Source organism: Folsomia candida, unplaced genomic scaffold (genome assembly GCF_002217175.1).
Source record: "Folsomia candida strain VU population unplaced genomic scaffold, ASM221717v1 Fcan01_Sc020, whole genome shotgun sequence".
Lineage (NCBI taxonomy): Eukaryota > Metazoa > Arthropoda > Collembola > Entomobryomorpha > Isotomidae > Folsomia > Folsomia candida.
In genome coordinates, this window is record NW_019091212.1 from 72,615 (window position 1) to 87,671 (window position 15,057).

At 39.1% G+C, this 15,057-nt stretch overlaps 1 protein-coding gene across 1 annotated transcript; it reads left to right on the forward strand.

Annotated features, from left to right (window-relative positions):
- The first annotated feature begins 6,999 nt into the window (after positions 1-6,999).
- On the forward strand, positions 7,000-10,756 carry LOC110858082 (ornithine decarboxylase). The gene is made up of 7 exons (XM_022106739.2): positions 7,000-7,193; positions 7,678-7,771; positions 7,842-7,918; positions 7,987-8,165; positions 9,142-9,700; positions 10,210-10,466; positions 10,542-10,756. Exons 1-7 carry the CDS (start codon positions 7,086-7,088, stop codon positions 10,603-10,605), a joined length of 1,338 nt encoding a protein of 445 aa, XP_021962431.1. The 5' UTR covers positions 7,000-7,085; the 3' UTR covers positions 10,606-10,756.
- Positions 10,757-15,057: the final 4,301 nt, after the last annotated feature.

A 15,057-nucleotide genomic window follows, 5' to 3' on the forward strand; every position in this document is an offset into this window, starting at 1 on the left:
GATTATATAAATATCGTGAAAACAGATAAATAAAACCTAGAATTGCAGAAGCTAAAACATCCTGCAGAAATTTGGCCCGATTTTCTCCAGAAAAACTGTCTGCAAAGCAATTTTTACACAAAAGTATGGAGAATTATGTCCATACCGTTCTGCAGAATACAAAAGCTAGAAATTTTGTGCAGAATTATGTAAAAAAAAAAATTACGCAATACAATATTCATCCAGCTATTGTCGATTACCACAGAATTCGACACACTGATTTCTTCTCGGGGTGCAGTTCCCAAGTCGAATCTTACATCGAAAGGTCAAATACGATGACGACGTAATGCAAACATATTCTCAAAGTGTGAATAACCAATATTTTCATCTTCTTCTCCGTCGTTCGGCATATTTTCCAAAATATTTTTGGCCATACTTCTCGCCAACCAATCATTTATGCAACTTGATCGATTCTTACATCACATTCCATGAAATCATTTATTGAAATCTTGACGTGACACGTTTCCATTTATGTTTCCATCTTTCCCCACATTTAAATCTGCACAGATAAATTCTCTCCATCCCAACTTGAGTCGAACATCACATCAGAGCCGGAAAGAAAGTCGTTCAAACGTAATAATGCCCAATGTCAGTCTCACGCCCGGAGTGAGTCTCCTGTTGTGCGATGGCGGTGGCGGTGGTGTCAATTAATTTGATATTTGTATAGCTCCCTCTCGATTATGACGACCCATCCCCCCCACACAACCCACTCCAGAGCTGCCACTTTCACGCTCTCACTCCATTCACGTCACTCGCTCACTTTCACCAGCTCAGCTTTAACAAATGACACACCCCTTTGTTAATCCCATCCCGGTTTCCGTAGGCTTATCGGCACCGAGCAAATTTCGTACGACTCCTTGACATTTGTCCACCCACTACTTTTCTGCTTCATTGTTTCCCATTTGACGTCAATGATCAATACTGACAAAGGCACATGGCAGACATGTTTGTCACGGATCTTCTGAAAACCGGGACTAAAAAATCAAGTAAATAAACAAACAATAGGAAGTCTGGGTCTTGACCACTTCTGCAGAATTTGCAGATTTAGGAAGGTTTTAAGTTGGCAGAAACGCGTATTTCCATTATTGGAAAGCTGAGGCCGCATAGTTTCGCATGGTGGAAATGCGCGTTCTTGCATACTGAAAACCTTCCTAAATCCGCGAATTTAGGAAGGTTTTCAGTATGCAAGAACGCGCATTTCCACCATGCGAAACTATGCGGCCTCAGCTTTCCAATAATGGAAATACGCGTTTCTGCCAACTTAAAACCTTCCTAAATCTGCAAATTCTGCGGAAGTGGTCAAGTCCCAAACTTCCTATTGTTTATGTTTATTTACTTGATTTTTTAGTCCCGGTTTTCAGAAGATCCGTGACAAACATGTCTGCCATGTACATTGTTACATCCATCCTCACAAATTTGGAGCGAAGTGAGAATTACCAATCTCTACGAGGATTTATCTCTCTTGTCGCATATGTATTATTGTGCATGCATGACTTGAATTGAATTTCGGATTTCTCATTTCGACGACATTTCTCATCATAGTTTGTTACGTGCGTATATGGCTTAAATGGAGGTGTCGGACCATGAAATCCACCCAAAATCACGTTACATCACCGATATGAATTGTATAATACATACATACGTACTTGTTGCCCTGTACTCGTAAATTTTGTATGACACGACACAATACACACTCAATCCTTACCCTGATACGTATGCATACCTGATAAATACGTATATTTTTCTGAGCTGCTCAAGTTTTTGAATACGCGAAGAGGGATGAAATCAAATAGTGGCGTGGCGTGGCATTTGGTTAATACTACTTGACACCTATTGTGTCAAGATTTGTGTTGGCATGAGTGAGTCCTCATCACTCGGAATGAAATGAATGCATGCATGAATGTAATAACTTCAATTTGTCGTCGTGACGGTATCCTGAGTAGCCTCCGAGTATAGAAATATGTACATACAAACATATTAAATAATATGTGGAATTGGCCGGATTGGATGATGATTCGCAGTCATACATAAGTACTCGAATTGGAAATCTGGCTATTTTCCTGCACATGTGACAAAGCTACACACTCGTCTTCTTGAGGGGGTAACAATGGTTGGATTGGATTCGTGTGTAAGCAAAGTGATGTGAACATAACATCCACGGCTAAGGATTGAGTGTGCATGATTTAATTCTCAAATGCCACAGCCCACATCAGCCCTTCATTACGCAGGATAAAATTGTATCGTTGAGCCCACTTTGTCATTTGTATTTATAACACAAAATATGGAATAAAATGTGAACGTGATCCGAATATTTTCCAATTTTTACCAAGACGATAAGACAAACTTTATGAAGGCAGAAATACAAATAAGTTACTTCTAGATCGATTCTGTACCAAGTACTGCGGTTTTTTTCACCGAAATTTTGACGGGATTATAAAAAAGTATGACAAAATGGTCACTGAGCAAAGAAGAAGAGCATCATCTCTTTCATCTCTGTGAAATAAAGTATGCTATAAAAGTGAGGTTAATCCAACGTGCTACTTGATCCTATGATGACGACGAGGAGGAAAATGTCACGGATGGTGAAAAGCAACACTTGGACTCGTTCACAAGCCCAGATTTGTTGTACGCTATTTATTATTAAGTCCACATTGCACACAATAATATTTGTCTCCTCAACTCTCCTCCTCCGCCTCCCTCAGTCACGAGTGAGTGACCACAATTTGACGGAAAGCCTATTACACGGTATTGGAAAACTGCATTTTCTGGAAACCACTCTCCAAGTTTTTACTTTCTCCGTATAGAAAATATCTATGTAATCGTCATTGCAGCACCACCACCACTGGCAGCCCAGCAAACGTCACAATCTCATCTTAACTTGCTCACCAACCACAACTTTTATTTATTTTTCTTTGTTCCGCCTTCCCATTCACTGATGTCGCGACAAAGACAAAGAAAGTTGTAAATAGGTAATGTTGTTAGGGACAAATAATCCCAAAGTTGTGGGAGGAAAGGAAGGAAGTAACGAGCAGATCGTCACTGATCATTACGAGACTAATTTTGGATCCTGGTCAATTAATAAGTTTGATGGCTGATAAATAAAGCCCGGAAAGATTATTATGACGTGATGAAAATACTAATTTGAGTCGACACACTTTCACCCATATGTATGTGGCTAAATTTATAGCGATGACGAATTGATTGGTGCAATTTCATTACAAATTTTGTACGCCTACAACAACTATGTGCAGAGAGTGGATATGCATTTATTTTCAACCTTTCTATTTTATGACAACTATATAATTGTCAAACTTTGTGATTGCCTAACTTTTAGATCACAAAAAGTTTAAAATATTTTTACATATTGGCACGTTTCTAGGTTTTCAGGCATATTAATATTTCCGCTATTATTTCAAAAATAGGTAAATCTTTTACATATTTTGTAAATATTTCAACAATGTGAGACGAATTTATTTCCTTAAAGAAATTGAACCACAGTAAATCTAGAGTATTATGTTCAAAAATACAGATTTTGTGAAAATCTTTATTTTTATGATTCTTTTTTTCGTACATACATATTTCATAAATATTTTGGTGTTTTTTCCTAAGTATTAACTACATATTTTACCGACTTTTCGTAAATACATATCAGGCCTCTGATTACATGCATACTAAACAATCGACTGACTTTCTCTCTCTCATTCACTCCTTGTGACGAGGAATTCACCGCTGTCTAGCCCCATAATAAAAGGATTCATGAATACGACGTAGGCAAATTAGAGTGAAAAGTGAGAGGACTTGATCATCATCACCGTTGAGTTGAAAGGATGACAAAGACACATTTTCCTGATGAGACTTTTACTCTCTCTCGAAAATAATAATGCAAAGGAGTCGTCGACAAGTTGGGAATGGAGCACATTTCAAAGGGACACTTTTCATTTCGTTTCATTGACATCCATCCAATTTCACTCCTCCACCTCAACTTCAACCTGGCCCAACATTGTCCTTGTTTCGTTCCAATGTATGTGACATCTGGACCACGAAAAACATCGTCACCCTCCTTTCCCCAATCCAATGAAACTTTAAAGTTTAAAGTAGAATTAAATTGTGATGGGAACAGAGAGTGCACCTTAAGAAATTGGTTTGTCCTTTCGCATCGCGTTTTCTCCTCGTAATTGTCAAAGTTTTTAAGAGAAGGGTAAGTAAATCGTTGGTCCATGTCATCCTCATTTTTGTGTGCGTGTGAAGAGTATGACATATCAAAGTCAAAGGCGACGAGTCATTTATTCCTTCTTTGTTATAGAGTGTGACTGACGTCGTCGTCGTCAATGTGACGATGGCCAAGTCGAAACCACATGTCACGTGCATGCACACTGGAGCAGTAGCAGTGGAAAATTACTGTCTCGATTTAACCGAAATAGAACCCTTTTTCATCCTTTGTCTCATTGTTGCCCCGATCGGTGGGCTGAGTGAAAGTGAAATGCGACTAAAAATTTAGTCTCGTTTTTTGATTTGACACGAACGTATTGACTTTAGAAATAGTTTCTTTTGTCTTCATTCTTTTGGTTGGAGCCTTCTTTTCAGTTTTCAGTGGGAGAAGAGAGTCAATCTCAATCACCACCTCGACTCCACGACGAACCATTCATTTCAATTCATTCATCTGCATCCAGCATTTATTTGACAATGGTTTCCCTTCCACACTTTCACATTGTGACGACGACGACGACGAATTGCGGACCACAAACTGCTGGCTTTTGTATCTTCTCAACCGAGTCGTTATGACACAAGTTTTTACTTACTCCTGATTTCACCACCACCACCCACGTTTATTTATAGTTGGAACCATTAATAGCGTCACTCATTGCGACGGATGATTTTGTCGTTTTTCTTGTTTTTATGAATCAAATGACTCTTGAGGACATAGAATTATTTGATTAGGTTTTTTTTCTTGAATCCGTAAACTTCTTACTCACAATGCGATGGTGTGACGTGGTTATCGCCGATATCCACCGTACTAATTTTAAATTGTTCACGCTCAAAAATAAGTGGACCCGTATTTTTTCATTTTGCTGAATGGGGATGTTTACGCCCGTGGAGGAATTTTCAAAAAAAATTTCAGCCAAAATTCGGATTTTTAAAAACGCTGTAAATTTTCGAATTTTAGCCCGATTTAAAAAATTAAACCCAATTTGTGTTCAGAATTACATCCCTGAAAATATAAAAATTCATTTTTAAGCATAAACTTAACTCCTCGGTTAATAACGCGCAGTCAACGCGCAGTCCTTCCCTTAGGAGGCCTCAAACCAAGTTGACACTGACAATGGAGAGGTGTCAGGTGGTTATCGCCAATGTGGACCGGACTAATTTTAAATTGTTCAGGCCCAGAAATAAGCCCACCCGTATTTTTTCGTTTTCTTGAATGGGCATATTTACGCCCGTGGCGGAATTTTCAAAAAAAAAATTCAGCCAAAATCCTGATTTTTAAAAACGCTGTAACTTTTCGAATTTTAGCCCGATTTCAAAAATTGAATACAATTTGTGTTCAGAATTACTTCCCTGAAAATATAAAATTTCATTTTCAAAAATTTTTTAAATTTAATATTTTCATGCCATTTCTGAGTTTTTAGAAATGAAAAAAACGATAATTTTTTGAAAATTAAAAAATTTTCGAAAATGAAATTTTATATTTTCAGGGAAGTAATTCTGAACACAAATTGTATTCAATTTTTGAAATCGGGTTAAAATTCGAAAAGTTACAGCGTTTTTAAAAATCCGAATTTTGGCTGAAATTTTTTTTGAAAATTCCGCTAAGGGTGTAAACATGCCCATTCAGGAAAACGAAAAAATATGGGTGGGCTTATTTTTGAGCGTGAACAATTTAAAATTAGTCCGGTGGTTATCGGCGATAACCACCTCACACCTCCTCATTGTGAGACAGCTCGATGTATTTACATAATACGGATAATCTCAAAGTACAGACTTTCCAAAGTCATAAATCACTAACTAAATGCATCCTCATCTTACGTTAATATCTCGCCAATAATTGGCTTGTAGATTAAACTAATTCGATGTCCCGTTTGTAAAAGTGTTATCATTTTGTAACTCTAGATCCTCGTCTGGAAGAAGATTAACTTTGACCTCGTATGCCACAGCCCTTTCATTCATTTGACTCGGTATTAACCGGATAAAAAGAGTTATTATTGATTATAAACTTTACAATGGAGGTTTCCCAGGTATGCTCGGCGATTTAGAGTAAATTTGTCTCAATCATTCCCATATCTAATTAGTATGAAACTTGCAAAAGGCATTATCTGCCAATGGGTAAGAAATATGTGCATCCGAAGAGGAGAAAACGTGCAGCAAATTTAAAAATGCAAAATTTTGCATCGTTTTCTCCTTTTCGGATGCAAACATCTCTGCCAAAATTTGACGTTGGGAGATTTTTAGCTTTTGCAAATTCATACCTTTTGCAAATTCATACCTTTTGCAAATTCATAGCTTTTGCAAATTCATTTTGCTTTTCATACTTCATACCTTTTGCAAATTCATAGCTTTTGCAAATTCATAGCTTTTGCAAATTCATTTTGCTTTTCATACTTCATACCTTTTGCAAATTCATAGCTTTTGCAAATTCATAGCTTTTGCAAATTCATACCTTTTGCAAATTCATAGCTTTTGCAAATTCATACAAATTAAATTTGTGATCGATGGACATTAATTTGCTTAAAATAGGAGAGCAGACGCTCGGAGGCCTCCATGTTAATATTCCAATTTTCCCTTTTATCCTCCTTCTCTAAATATTGCAATCCTGAATTAATTAAAAATTACATGGTTGATACAATACGTATTGCATAACAAGTGAAATGATTTCTTCCCAATTGTTTATTAAAAACGGATTAAATCCAGTCACTAATCCGTCTCAGACAGATATCTATATAAGTCGAACTAGAGCCCAATATTTATTTAGGCACCAGAAAAACAAGTTCCAACTTCAGTCGTACTTCAGCATTTGCAAAAACCAAATCAACTTTTGTCACTTAGCAAAAATGTCGAGCGGTTATCCAGGCGATAATCAAATCCATGTCATTCCGAATCACTGCGATTTTAAATGCGTCGCAAAACAAATCGCACAAGTTGCAAGGGATGATAAAAAGGTAAATTACTCATTCTGTAGTGTTTCATTTCGGACTGTACACTGTCCAAAAGCGTCCAAAAAAGTCGTCCAACATTGGGAAATGGGGCAAAAGTTCTTTATTAAGGATTTTTTTTGTAAATCTATGTACAGATTTAAATGTAATCTCCCATTCATTTTGAGCATTTTGATGAGGTGGAATACCACGAAATTAGGAAAAACCACATTCACAGAAATTCAGAAATGTCCCAAAACCTTTACCAATTACACACCAAAATGCTCAAAATTAATGGGAGATTACATATACGTCGACAGATAATCGAAAGATTCAATAATGAAGAACTTGTAACATTTGCCCCATTTTCCATTTTGGACACTGGAAATTTCCAAAATTCGGTGTCCCCGGTTTTGGACGGCTGTTTTAGGCAATGGTTAAAACCACAGCGAAACTCTGAGTAAATTTTAAATGCTTCGTTTCTAAAAAACTATTTAAATTAATAATGTAGATTGAGGATTCCTACCTCATTTTCGATTTGACCGATATTTTGCACAAGTGGAACTTGTGGCATAAGTACATGCCAAACATTGAACCGCATTATGGTAAGTGTGCAACGTCACCTTTTAATTCTTGGGGTAATTTGGTAATCAATTAAATTCGTTCATGATTCAGCCGTGAAATGCAATGACCATCCATTCCTTCTGAGAGCGCTGGCCGGACTGGGGGCAGGGTTTGATTGCGCGTCTGAAGTAAAGTCATTAAATCTTGGGTCTTGATTACGTGCTTAATTGATTTGCTAAAATTTACTCGTATGCAGATGGAAATGAAAGCAATTTTGGAAATAATTGGGGAAGAAGATAAAGACCGCATAATATTTGCACAGCCTTGTAAACAGAACTCTCATCTGGAGTACGCCAAGGCACATGGGATTGAAAAGATGACTTTCGACTGCGCTTATGAACTCGAGAAGATTAAGAAACTGTATCCAAATGCAAAGTATGTAAAAAAAATACTGAATTTTGTGTACCGTGTGAGACAAATTTTGGAAATGAATGAATTGGCGGAGATATTTGCATTCGAAGATAAGAAATTGCGCAAATAATTTAGAGTGTAAAATTTGTCAACTTTACTGCGCCGTTTCTCCTCTTCGGATGCAAATATCTCCGTCAAACCTGTGCATTGGGAGATCGTGTCTTTTGCAAATTTCATACTAATTAATCTTATAATCGATTGACACTAGTTTACTGTTGATGGGGCTCTAAGAGTGGAAAGTTTTGACACCACATGGTAGCATTAATTTTGCGACGTCACCGGCAAAAAATAAAAATTTTCTAAAAATGCTGTAAAATGAAAGACTAATGTGAGTATAGGTCAGGAAAATTGTTTTTACCGTCCTGTGACCTCTGGGTCACCAGTTAAGGGCGTCTACTGTTTTGGAATATATTAGCCGAATAGCCGAATTATCCGACCTATTTATTATTTAACCCCAGTTACTTTTATTTTGGCGTTCAACTTATTCAGTTTCGTATGATTTGTACGCCAAAATATAAATAAGTGGTGTTAAATAATAAAATAAGTCGGATAATTCGGCTATTCGGCTATTCGGCTAATATACTCCAAAACAGTAGACGCCCTTAACTGGTGACCCAGAGGTCACAGGACGGTAAAAACAATTTTCCTGACCTATACTCACATTAGTCTTTCATTTTACACCATTTTTAGAAAATTTTTATTTTTTGCCGGTGACGTCGCAAAATTAATGCTACCATGTGGTGTCAAAACTTTCCACTCTTAGAGCCCCATCAACAGTACCCAAAATCTGATAGCATACGCTGGGAAACCTCCATTCCCAGAATCTCATGTTGCCTCATGTTCTCATTTCGTATAATATTGAATCTATTGACCCTTTGAAAATAAAAACAACTGCAACCCTGCCTGGCATAATGTCACCCTTTATATATTCCTGTCATAGGCCACTGATTCGCATCAAGGAAGACGATGAGGCCGCGAGTAGCCCTTTAGGAGCAAAATTTGGCGCCTGCGTCCTCACCGAAGTCAAGCCGCTCCTCAAAAAAGCGAAGGAACTGGAACTTGACGTTGTCGGCGTAGCCTTCCACGTCGGCTCGGGTGCCGCAAACCCAAGAATTTTTGAAAAAGCGATTCGCGACTCAAAATGCGTATTCAAATGGGCGAAAGAGATCGGACTTAAATTCCATATTTTAGACATCGGCGGCGGATTTCCAGCCAAGGCGAACTGCAAGGAGACGAAACTCTTCACCCAAATTTCTAAAGTGGTGAGATGCTCGCTCAACAAATATTTTCCGCCAGAAATGGGCGTCACCGTTTTCGCCGAGCCTGGGCGATACTTTGCGGGCACGGCGTTCGCCGCCTGTGGCTTTATCCACACTTTGAAAGAGAAACATATGAAGGATGACCACAAGAAATACATGTACTACATCAACGACGGGGTTTACGGCAGCTTCAACAATATCATGTACGACCATAAGAAACCAGTTCCCGAGCTCTTGAGGGTACGTAAATTTGGAATAAATGCAAATCTGGGAGGAGTATGAGAAGTGCAAAGTAATGGGACATTGCTGGATTTAAAGCTAAACATGACTTATAAAAATTGTAAACTGAATGTAGGATTCGATGACTCATCGTCGCAATCAGCACATTTTTAATCATTTCTCGGCTCTGGGAATTTATTTCAAAATTCTGGACGACTTTGTAGAGAAAGTCGCTGCCAATTAAAAAAAATACACACTCCAGATTTTGTCAGTTTTTGAAGGAGGAGATCTCATGTTAAGAAGCCTTCAGAAAAATTGTAACTCGCTTAAAAACCTCATCGCCATTCTGTTAATCAACTTAATGACTACAAATTTGTCGCCCAGAATTGTAAAATAAATTCCCAGAGCCGAGAATGATTAAAAATGTACTGATCTTGACGATTTTAGCGATGAGTTATTGAGCCCTGCATTAAAAACGTCTGCAATAAGAAGTTTGAGATTTTAAACCCCGTAATTTTGACCACTTACAGGAGATAAAAGAGGGCGAACCAAAGTTCGAAACGGCAATTTGGGGTCCGACGTGCGACTCTTTGGATCGCATTTACCCCGCTGCGACCGTTTGCGAGAGTGCAGCCAACGAGGAGGACGAATATGCGGAACTTGAGCTATGTCAAGCCGGCGACTGGCTGCTTTACAGGGGGATGGGCGCATACACTCTCGTGGCGAGTGAAAATTTCAACGGGTTTCCGAAACCCGAATTGTACAATGTGTGCTCCAAGGATGCCTGGTAAGCCAATTTGTGACAAATCTTAATCAATTAAAAGGGTGGATAATCAATTATTTTATGTATGCATTGTGACAGGGACACTTTTAAGGAGTTTTTGGGAGAGAAGACGTTCAACACGCAGAATTTCTTACGCTTCTAACCCAACTTTGGACTTGGAGAGGTAATAATTTGGCATATATAGTAAAAGATGTAGAAACATGAACAGTGAAATTTCAAACATGTACGTCATCTAACTAAGATGGAAGTTATCCTAGTAGTTGAAAATAATAAAAAGTAGACAGTGCATTTCATATTATTGGCAACTAATTTGCACCTAATTTGCAATACATCATTTTCTAACAGCAGCAAATACTAAAACATCATGACCGAGATGGACCATGACCATCACGATTCACACCTTTCGAGACAACTTAGACCAGTCATTGTTCCTTCTCTCTTATTCAAATTTTCCCAATTTTCAATTCCACCACGTTACACTCACCTTTGCCACAAAAGTACTTAAACTTATCCAAGCCTGCCGTGTTGACAGCAAACAATGGCCAAACCAAATCAAGCCAACCAAAACCACAACCACAACTACACACAACATGTATATTCACAATGTGTCCAAATCGGAATGAAATGAAATAGCGAGTAAGTAAACACACTCGACAACTCAACAATGTAGTGTCGAGTGAATAATATTTGTCCACGTCATTATTTCCACCAACGAGACGAGTGAAGGAGGAGGCTCGTCGTCGTCGTCCTTCTTGACCATTGAGTTTCAATTTATTTCATCATCAAAACATTTGTAAATAAGGTGAATATTTGCTTGCCTGCACTTGAAAATGCTCATCTTACTTAAATACGTTTACGTATGTATTCAAATCCTCAAAAGAACAATGGCCCACAAACAGGGCCGCCACGTCTCATTTGCGTTAAACATGACATACATGTGGACATGGGATTCATTTCATGGTTGGATTTAGAACGAGTGACCCATGTAATTGAGCCCTCAGCCCGACAAGGGTATCGACCAGGGATCCCTTTCAGCCGTCGCACTGCGTAACCCAAAACCTTTACCTCACACTTGTTCACCCAAGCAAATTAAGCTCTCTGTCAAAACATGCGGTCTCAAAGGAGAGGAACGGGCCGAAAAACGTCCACCTTTACCTCATCATTACCGAGAAGAAGAAGACGTTACGAGATGAATGAGTGATTCCACCAAATTAACATAATACTAACTTGAGCAGAGGGAACAATACTTGTCGAGAAATAATTACTTGAACATGTTTTGCTGGCATGAATGAATGGTCAAAAAAGCCGACGGAAAAGGGAGCGCATTGTCTCACGGAGGATGATATACGGTAAATACGAAACATGATTTACCCCAATTTCCGGTGGGTAAAAGTACACACCTTGTCCGGAATTGGACCGGAAGTTGAGCGACTTTCCCGTGGTAAAAGAAGGTATCGTATCGTATGAGTTGGTCTTTTTTATTTATGAGGTAGGTTGAGACTGGCTGGTTTGATTTGTCTTTTTTTCGGTGGAAGGAAAGTGAAAAGACAGATTTATCCTGAGAGAGAGAGATGAGATGGAGTGAGTGAGGGTCGGGTTGGGAGAAAATCGGAATAAAAGGCTTAAACTATTATCGTGTCTCCTCAATATTTACTTATCTCTCACATCACTCACGGCTATTTGTTTTCTTGTAATGGATTTCACATTTTTCGATCCCCTCCGCCTCCTCTTTTTACCAGCCAGCCAAGCCCCACACGTCCCGTCCGTCTCGATGCGTATGTCAATCTGCACTTGAACGCTTTCTCTCTTTTATAGAGATCCATCTCGTTAGTGGAGCTATGTTTGGAATCGTGGTGGTGGTGTCCCTTGGCTCCCGGTTTCATGTTTTGAGGCACAAGTTCACCACCACAATTATCAAATCGTGTCCTTATCATGGTTTGTATGTGTGTTTCAATGGAGGTCTCCCAGCGTATGCTCTCCGATTTTGAGCAAACCAGTGTCAGTCGGTCACAAATTTAATTGATATGAAATTTGGGAAAGACTCGATCTCGCAATGGCACGATTGGCCGAGATATTTGCATCCGAAGAGGAGAAGACGCACAGTAAATTTGAAACGTATAAAATTTGTCAACTGTCAAAGCGAACTTTCTCCTTTTCGGATGCAAACATCTCTGATCACCGTGACCATTGAGAGATCGCGTCTTTTGCAAATTTCATACCAATTTAAGTTCTGATCGGTTGAAACTATTTTGCTAAAAATCAGGGAGCATACACTGGGAGACCCCAATTATCAGTTGGTTGGTGGATAGGATTATGTTTTACTTCTGGTATAAGGCCAAACTCGGCCTGAATTTGGTCCATATTTCCATTTCGTCCCTTCAACTTCATATAAATTAATGAACTCCCAAGTGAGCATGTTTTTATGCATGTTGACACTGCTGCTGCTGCCTCCCTAATTTATCTCTTTATCCGGATGCAGCCATAAATCTGCGCTGACTGAATGATAGATGATCTCACCCCTATTTTGTCAAACTCTAAAAACATGTTATTTTTCACATGAAACAAAACCTTTTCACGGGGAAGAGATGAAGTCAGTCAAATTCTTTCGTCCACTGCTAAACAAAATCCTGCACAAAATGCTGGTGAAAAAGCAAGCTTTGTTGGAGGGATGAAAGGGAAAAGTTCCGTAGAAAGTAAGTGTGGCTGAAGAGGAGTTAATTCACTTTGCCTAATTATTCGCCATCACCATCATCTTCTTTTTACCATCCATCCATCCCTCTAATTTGCCCGCTTCACCGAACTTGCTCTCTCCTTCTTTCATAATAATCCGACCAACCAACCGACCAAACAACTCTTTTTCTCTGATCCTTCCCTCCTCCTGCAACCCATCCAAAATTCAAAACCGACCGACCAGTGTTTCGGGTCCAAGTGGATAACCACTTGCAAGAAATGACGGCAAGAAGGTGGTTTCTTGCAGGTATTTCGACCTGCCAAAAATGCACGGCGCAAGAAACCACTTCTCGCAGCTATAGTTCATATGACGCGTGGCTAGATGTGCATATTTCGTGCATTTTCTTGCAATTTCTTGCACCTCGCATTTCTTGCGTTGCTTGCTTTGCAGTGCAAGAAATGGTAAACACTGCGACGGACTACGACTCTACGCCAACAAATCATCAAAGTGAACCATGGTTGGATTTGAATTGGTTGGTTTTCTCCTAAGTTTGACTTCACCTGAGCCACTACGCACGTATAAAATAATTTCATGGATGGATGACTGCATCTCAAACTGGGAGTCTGGCATGCATATGAATACATGGTCCAACTCTCTGGGTGAAAGGGAGCTATTAGTGGATCATCACCACAAGCTGCACTGGATCAAATGATACTACTTTTCCCTGCGAAAGGTGAAAGTTGAGTGAAATGTGTGTCCTTCGGCTCGTTCATTATGTCATCATGACGATCCTGAGTTATTCAATAGTTTATTTAGATCACTGTTTGGCTTGCCTATTGGAGCGTGAAGAAGAGTGAGTGAGCGTCACCTGATTGAATGCATCGATCCAAAATATAGTTACGTAATAATATTTACGTATTTAATGAGCTATGCACTTTTGCAACCAGACAGAAAAAACCAGGTGCAACTTTTCCTGGAGAAGAGATTATTTCGTGTGACACTTGCTTAATTATATTTTAAGTCTTGTCGACAAACTCCATAAATTACGACAACGACATTTCTCATAATTTTTTACATAATACGGATGTATTTATACAAAGATGATTTACGAGACTGGCGAAAAATCTACATGTGTAAGCAACACGACGCATACATAATTTATTGGATGAGACAGATTGGAGAAAGTAAAAAAAAAGTGACATGAAATGAGTGCTGATTTATGGTGGCATCCGTTTTAGTCAGGTGTTGTATTCTGGCATAGTAATCAACCATGCCAGAATACAACACCTGACTAAAACGGCAATTAGCCTTAAATGCGCTACCGCCGCTGGCCTGGCTGTCTCTATTAATGAGTAGTCTGGTCACCCCACATAGTAGTAATCAACCAGGTCGACGCCACGAAGGGTTAAATGGTTTCTGTTAAGTGTGGTGTGACCAGTGTTTCAGGTGCAAGTAACCACTTGCAAGAAAGTGGTATGTTGCGGTAAATATTTGGACCAGCAAGAAATTCAAGGCGCAAGAAACTACTCTCCGAAGCGCATACTTCGTGGCTGAATGTCTTGCACTTTTTGCAGTTTCGTGCGTGGCTTTCTTTCCAGTGCAAGAAATGCAGCAAACGAAACACTGAGTGCAGATGAAGGAAAAGGGCGAAGAAAATAACAAGGTGGTTGTGGGACGATTAAGAATCCGTGAGAAGAGTGGATGATTATGCCTTCGTCGTTGTTGGTTGATTTGTTGCATTTGTCGGTGGGGGAGAGAAAGTTGATCGGGTTTGAGTCTCTCCAACTTGGCAGAATAATAGCAATATTTGGTAGTATTTGGTGGTGCTATTTGCTTTTCTTTATCAGATCAACGCATCCACTTTCTGCCCTTTCTTCTCCTCACTTTCCCATTACGGGTGCACAAATACTTCAATTTTAGACC

Bases quoted from the DNA above. Each gene is read 5' to 3' on its own strand.
- LOC110858082 (XM_022106739.2), top strand. From the start codon at position 7,086: ATGTCGAGCGGTTATCCAGGCGATAATCAAATCCATGTCATTCCGAAT. The intron at 7,194-7,677 runs GTAAATTACTCA...TTAATAATGTAG, and splicing joins TTGCAAGGGATGATAAAAAG to ATTGAGGATTCCTACCTCAT. The intron at 10,467-10,541 runs GTAAGCCAATTT...GCATTGTGACAG, and splicing joins GTGTGCTCCAAGGATGCCTG to GGACACTTTTAAGGAGTTTT.